The sequence below is a fragment of the Elephantulus edwardii genome, unplaced genomic scaffold (genome assembly GCF_000299155.1).
Source record: "Elephantulus edwardii isolate Elephantulus edwardi_28Jun2011 unplaced genomic scaffold, EleEdw1.0 scaffold00115, whole genome shotgun sequence".
NCBI classification, from domain to species: domain Eukaryota; kingdom Metazoa; phylum Chordata; class Mammalia; order Macroscelidea; family Macroscelididae; genus Elephantulus; species Elephantulus edwardii.
In genome coordinates, this window is record NW_006399865.1 from 5,287,048 (window position 1) to 5,294,514 (window position 7,467).

The window sequence follows — 7,467 nt, forward strand, 5'->3', positions numbered from 1 at the left end:
TCCCTTCCTCCCTCCCTCTATCCCTCTCCATCTCTCTCCTTCCCTCCCCTCCCCTTTCTTTCCATATTTTAAGATCAACTAATTAGCAGCCTTAATTTTGCCTTATAAATAAATAATTTGACAGATATCAAACTGTGACCTAGGATGTAGACCTAGTTTAAAAAAACCAAAATCCAACCTTTTTGCTGCTGACTTGATATCTACTTACAGTGACCATATAGGACAGACTAGAACTTCCAGGGGTTTCCAAGGCTGTAATGTTTACAGAGGGAGCTGGTGACCCAAAGTCAGGCAGGAGGTTTGACGTCATCAGCTGCTAGGCATGGGCTCGGGTCCCTCTGACTTGTTTTCACCAAGAACAACAACAACAATCTTTGCAGGAGCAGACCAGACCTACATAGGGGCTGGAAGATTTGGACTACTGCACCAGCGGGATTCCTGGGGCTCTGTTTTGTTGTGAGGGGCCATGGAGTAGGCTCCTAGTCGTGTATGGTGGCATGAAACCCTGCGTGGTCTTCCTGTGCTGTCCTCACGGTCCTTGTCGAGGGGCTTCATCTTTGTCACTGTCCCCCTGCTTCCCCATGACGTCCCTCCCCAGGGACTGGCCCTCCAGATCACATGAGATCTCAAATCTCACTCACCATGCTCCCTTCTCTCCCATCTCTTTTTGGCATTGTCCTGTATTTTATTCCAAAATTTTTCTGTACTAACATAGTTTGATTTTTTAAAACACTTTTTAATTGTGATTTTAATGAAGGTTTACAGGAAAATTAGATTTTCATTTATTCATTGTTGCACATTTTTACCCCCTCTCTCTCCCTCCCTCCTCACTTCCCCAATTTACTTTTTTTAAAAAAAAAATTATACTGGTTTATTTACAAAGTTCGAATACATTGTTTTTCCACACTGGATCTTTTCCATTTCCTTCACACCCCTCTCCACCCATTAAATTGTGTGACCCTTTGATTGACAGTCCCCCTCCTGTCCATCCTGACCCCTCCACTCCCCCCTGCCCCCTTTGGATCCTCATATTTGTTCTATAATGGTCTTATATAGAATTTGTCCTATAATGGTCTTATATAGTATTTGTCCTAATGGGATTGAGTTAGTTCATTTAGCATAATTATAATAGTTTGATTTTGGAAAAAAAAGTTTACTCCCCTCTGCTAACTAACCCTCCCATCAGTATTAATCCTCCAGGATGAATTCTATCTGTGTCTAAACCTTTATTTAGGTTTTTATAATAGTGATCTTATACCGCAGTTGTCCTTTTGTGGCTGTATTCTCACTTCTAAAGAGCAGTGTGGCTGTATTTCTTTCAAGACAGATTTGCTATTTAGGGGGTCGTTATTCTGCCACAACATGGTTCTTAGCTCCAGGATTGAATAGAAGCAGACAGTAGGCTAGAGGGTTTGGATCCCTGAGTTGTAGATGTTTAATACTATGGTTTTTCAGATTGACTTCATCCCATTTTTGCTGTGCTATTCACAGAGGAATTACATTTCCTTCCTTAGAGCTTGGGGGGAAAACGGGGGGAATCTAATAAAAGTGGGAACATTTTATGTGTGTTGAATGTTTAAAACAAATACTCAGATACTATACAGAAAAGCCCTTTTCCTTGAAGGACTGAAGCTTCCTTGGGGGGTAGGCCCTGGGAGGGCCACAGCTTGAGAGTTCCTGTGAAGTCCTAGCAGTCTTTGTGACATCAGAGAGATGGGTATGACCTGTCCTTGGAAGGCACGTACGTGTGTGCACACACGACTGCACCTGTGTATCTGTTATGTCTAAGGAACGCATGTCAGCTTGGAGCTCTTGCCTGTGTCCCTACCTCAGGATGAGAGGTTGCCCATAAGCCACCGCTAAATTCATATTCTGCCTGAAGCATTCCCTAATAGTCCCTGTAACAGAGGTACCTTTGCCAAAGAAGCCATAGAGGAGACCTGTTCTCCGAGGCGGTGATTGTGTTGAAAACCTGTGTGGGCACCTTCTCCTGAGACAAGTGTCCCAGCCCTCCCTGCTCCCTAGGAAGAGTTGACCTCTTCAGCCCTGGGTCAAGGTCACCCCTTCTGGGTGACTGGCAGCTGATTCCTGTCACCTGCAGCTCCCTTACCCTTCCTGCTGTTCAGTTAGGCAGAGAGCAACACTCATTGTTGTTTTCCTAACACTAACAATAATGGCCTCATGTAAGGTATTGAAGAGTTTGGCTTCTTCATTTGTTTTGGGGTAAGGGGAGAGAGAGAAACAATTTAGTTAGCAGTGCTTTTGGCTTTTCCAGTTCTCATTCCGCTGGTAATCCACATCAATTCTGCAGCGTGGTGGCCCCACCATGTGACAGGAGGATTGTCCTGGGAGGTTTTTTCATGACTGCAACCTTTTAGGAACAAATTGGGGCATACCTCTCATTGAGTCAGGACCACCACTTAAGCACGTGGCCAATGGTAACTTTAAACAATAAGTGACTTATATCCTCACATAATAAGAACTCTGTAAGTAGGTGGGAACTTCAATGGTGGCTCCATGACAATCCTAGAAGTCTTCATGATTGGGAGAGATGGTTGAGACAGCTCTGGGTATCAAGGCCATTGCAAGCAGGGGCAGGTCAAGGAAGAGATGGAGTGCAGTGGGATGGTGTCCCTGGAGTTGTGCCCTCCTCCAGCCAGGAGCCTTCCGGCTCTATATCAGACACGAGGTAGCCTAGTGGTAAGGAGTTGCACTGCCACTCCCAATGCGAGTGGTTCTAATACACCAGCCACTCTGAGAGAAAGAGGCAGTCTCCTCTCGTGTGATTTCAGCCTCTGACTCATGTGATCCCTTGCTGCAGAGGACCCTAGAAAGTCTCATTCTCTCCTCCCCAACACCCCTACCCCTAAAAAAAAAATAGGAAGAACAGCAAAATAAGTACCCGTCAGAGAATAAGAAAGTGCTTTTTAGAATTGAGATGTGATCACTTTTTTAAAAAGCTCCATTGAAACGTTGTGGAAGCGAAAGTTGAGTGATTTTGAAAGCAGGGAGAGGTGCTGAAAGAGGAAGGCAAAGCGTAGGAGCTTTTAGAAGCTGAGCTTAACACTCTCCCAGAAAGAGCAGAACAAATGGAGATGAAATCGGGAAAGGAGTCATTCAAGGCAATTTCCCAGGACTGGAAAACCTAAGTTTGTAGCTGGAAAGTATATTACGAAGGGCCCAACACAATAGAGAATCATAGACCCCAGCAGGACAGGTCATCAATTGTGGAACCCTGGGATTCAAGTAAGAACCCTGCAAGTTTCCAGAGAGAGAGAGAATTGTCAAGTGTACAGAGTCAGGAATCATAATCCCCTTGGAATTATTGCCAGCAGCATCAGAAACTATATTGCATTGGAGCAGTGCTTTTTCAAACTCTGAAGAAAGAGATTTTTCAACATAGAATTCCATTTCAGCCTAGAATTGTATGCCCAGGAAACAGACATTTTTAAACATGCAAGTTTCAAGGAATTTATCTATTTACTCTCTTTCAAGACGTTATTAGAGGATGCCTGTCAGCAAAACAAGGAAATGGCATCAGGAAAGAGGGTACAGAAAATAGGAAATCCTGTGCAGGAGGGAGGTTAAGAGGGTCCCAGGGGGGCAGCTGTGCCCAGGCAGAATGAAAATCCAAGTCACACAGCTTTGGAGAGGCATCCCTGGGACATTGGAATGGATGTTGTTACTGGACTCTTGACAGTCTTTAGACGTTCCCTCTCCCCCAGTCCTTATAAGTGTTTAGGATTGAATTTGGAGTCTAGTGCAGACAGTTGTCTCCTAACCCCAAAGCTTGAGTACTCCCAGAGGTGCCTCAAAAGAAAGGCTTGGCAATCTCCTTACAAAACATCAGCCAATGCAAACCCTGTGGAGGACCGTTCTACCCATACGTACATGGTGGTGCTGTGGGTTAGAATGGACTCAGTGGCAGCTAGAAAAATCTTAGCACTTAAAAGCCGGTTAATTAACTCTGAGACAAACAAAACTATGGATTCTTACCACTGCCTAACTGATAGGGACAACACCCAGGTTCCTAAACACTATAAACAATGTGGTTTGTGCACTGAATAGCTGTGGTTTGTTGTGAATACCTGCTTTCCTCATGCGAGTCTGGGATTTCAATGTGTTCTAGGCAGAGCTGCCTATGTGACCCATGCACCAATAAAACTCCAGGCGTTGGGTCTTGAGAGAATTTTCCCGACAGGTGAGCGTTGTTACTGTTTGAAAAGTTGATGGTTCTAACTCACTCAGAAGTACCTCAGGAGAAAGGCCTGGTGGTCTGCTTCTGGCATCAAAACTAGGAGTGACCTGGAAACCCTGAGACACAAATGGACTTTGCTCTACATTAATGTGACTGTTGTTTCGTAGCGTTGAGATTGGCGAGAGCGTGAGAGGGGAGGATGTCTACATCATTCAGAGCGGCTGTGGGGAGATCAACGACAACCTGATGGAGCTCCTCATCATGATCAATGCGTGCAAAATCGCCTCCTCCTCCAGGGTGACAGCCGTGATCCCATGCTTCCCGTATGCCCGCCAGGATAAAAAGGACAAGGTAGGCTAGGTGTGTCCTGTACTAAGGACCTGCTCTGGGTTCAGGGCACAATTTTGGTCTCGATGAAAATGTCTGGAGGAAATACTTGATTATGGTCTTAATGGTTGACTAAATAGACTTTGTCACCTTGCCTTTGTCATGATTGCCCTTTGAACCAGTCATTACATTAAGTTGTTGTTGACAGACAGACAAGGGGTCAGAGCCTATTTTCACAGGCTCTTAAATCCCATTACTCTCCTTGTGATGATGAAACTCACATGTGTCTTCCCCTGTGGTGGTGGAAAAGAAGGGATGGGCAGAGCAGAATGTCTAATGCTCATGGATTCCAGATTTTTCTGGAGCTAGGCAGGCTGCGTGAGCCTCTGAGATTCACTAGCTGCAATTAGAAAGATGATTTACATTTATTAATTAATTAGTAGCAATGCCTGATCCCATGGCCTAATGGCTAAGGAACCTACAGGGAGCTGAGGTGGCTGAGTGGGTAAGTAGTTGTGCTGCCAACTCGGAGGCAGGTGGTTCAATTTCTCAGGGGAGAAATGGGCAGTTTCCTTTCATGAAGGGCAGTCTCTGAAACCCCGCTAGAGGGTCTTGTGGGAGTCAGTTCCCACGCAATGGCAAGGAGTTGAGTTGCATTACAATTAATGTTATGAACTGTAATGTACATTACTGTTGTTGTTGGTTGCCATCTAGTCGAGCACGACTCATAGTATCACTATGAAGCCTTTAGTCTAAATTTCATGGAGTTTCCAGAGGCATGTGGTTTAGGAAGTGGATGTCACTCCTGCTTCCAACAACAACATGTAAACAACAACATATGTATTAATGACTGAGGGAAAACTGATAAGATTTATGAACTTAAATCACAATAAAAGAAAAAAGATCCAAACAAATGAGTCAGCTCTTGGGCCAAGTGTGCTAACTGTTGGAGAGGATTGAGTGAGTGAGTGACTGATTGATTGATTGATTGACTGAGAGAGAGAGAGAGAGATACAAACTGTGAGCTGACTTCAGCTTGTGAGTAACTTGGATTTTCCATCACAAGACTTATTTAACTCTAAACTTGATCCTAAAGGATTTTTTGGTAAATGTCTATATTTTTAATTATAATCTAAGTGAAGGTTTACAAAGCAAATTACTTTTCCATTCAACTAGTCATACACATTTTATACAATAATACTCATTTCAGTGCCCACATTGTAATTGCACTTTTCCTACTTCCCTTGTGTAATTCTGTTTTCCACTAATCCTGTACCTCTCTGTGTCATCCCTTTCTTTAGTGATACTGTGCTGACCATCCGCTTCCTGGCTATGGCCTTGCCCTTCACTGATCCTGAGGCATGAGGTGTATTTTTAGCTAGTGAATTGCTGGCTTTCACTTTGGTTGTTTTGTCCCACCAACGCGTTCTGCAGTCCCTTGTCATAGGTGCCCCACCGGTGTGTTACCCAGGTTTGTGTGGCACTTTCTTGCTTGTTCTTGAAGTAATTTAATTGTTAGCTGTCATCAAGTTAATCCTGACCACATTCTGCTGTCATTTCTCTTCCATAGGCCAGGAGATTTTCCGAATCTTCACATTCTAGCTGCCTTTATAGCCAAGGTCTCCTTTCACTTCTCCCAGGTTTTGATTTTGTATTTGGCTAAGAAATTGGATCCATGCAAACATACTGCCATTCTGTCTTCTCCAGTAGATTATTCCCTTTCTCGTTCCATGGCCCTGTTCCACTCTTGCATGAGCTGGGACTCTTCAGCTGATGCTAATGTTGTGATGTTCGTGTTGCCAGCCTTTCTTGTCTGCAACTATCTGATTTGCAGCTGTCTCTTTTTCTAGGGTGTTCCCCCCCCCCCCCCCCCCGCCAAACTAATAAGGCTTTGAACCTATTCAAGCTGCTTCCATTATAACCAGTGAAGGTAAACCTGGAAGACACTTGGATTTTTGAAATTTGGTGAACATGAATACTAAGTGAAATGAGAACAAGGATGAGTTGAAGGCCCAGAATGTGAAATTTGGAAGAGGCATAGTGAGCCCTTTAAGGAGGTTGATGCCGTTAGATTATTGAGCAGCATTGTTCAGTTGGGTACCATTGTTTTTACTCTGTAGGAAAGACATTGGTTTGCTGTGCAATATATGCGCCGCCCTGAGAGGGCCAGTGAGTTCCTAACAGGGCTGCCCCCTTGTGATTTGTCTCATTCCAGTTAGCCCTCCAGTTTACTCAAGTTTAAAAAATCTGTGTGTGTTCTTGTGTTGCTTCTTCAGTCATGGCAGCCCCACGTGTGCCAGAGTAGAACAGCGCTTCACAGGATTTTCAGTGGATGAGTTCTCAGAAAATATCCCCAGGCCTTGCTTCCAAAGCATTGCCAGGAGGACTTGAACTTCTAACCTTTTCTTTAGCAGCCAAATAGGTAGCCCATTTATATGACTCAGGGAGTCTATGGAGATAATGGGTAACTTTAAAAAATAACTTTTTGTCAGCACTAGCAGCACTTCTAGTTCTCTAAATATTAAATTATAAATCACCTCAAGAGGTGCCTCATCCATCTGCTTTTTGTTTGTTTTAGGATTATGTGAGCTTCCAGTGGTCAACCACTGTGGCTTGTAGGAGCGGACCTTGGCCTTTAGGGATTTACGAGATCAGCCCATGCCTCCCTTTCTAACCCCACCATGTTGTTGTTGTTATGTGCTGTCGAGTCGCCTGCGTACAACAACCCTGAACCCTGCCCTGTCCTGTGCCAATCTCACTGTCTCTGACACACCTAGCCCCCATGATCCCAGTCACTGACTCAGTTAGAGACCTCTGTAAACTCTTGAAGAGCAACAATGTTAGTTTGGAGACAAAGGTGTACCTGATCCAGGCCATGGTCTTTGCAATCACTTGCTATGCATCAGAGAGCAGGACAATGACTAGGGATGATAGAAGGAGAA

General features: G+C 44.4%; 1 protein-coding gene across 1 annotated transcript in view; it reads left to right on the forward strand.

Moving 5' to 3' along the window:
- The window catches only part of LOC102859451 (ribose-phosphate pyrophosphokinase 2-like), a 25,326-nt gene that overhangs the window by 3,408 nt on the left and 14,451 nt on the right, over positions 1–7,467 (forward strand). The window contains exon 2 of the mRNA XM_006892370.1: positions 4,366–4,549. Coding sequence (XP_006892432.1) covers positions 4,366–4,549 — 184 coding nt within the window. The remainder of the gene's footprint in view (positions 1–4,365; positions 4,550–7,467) is intronic.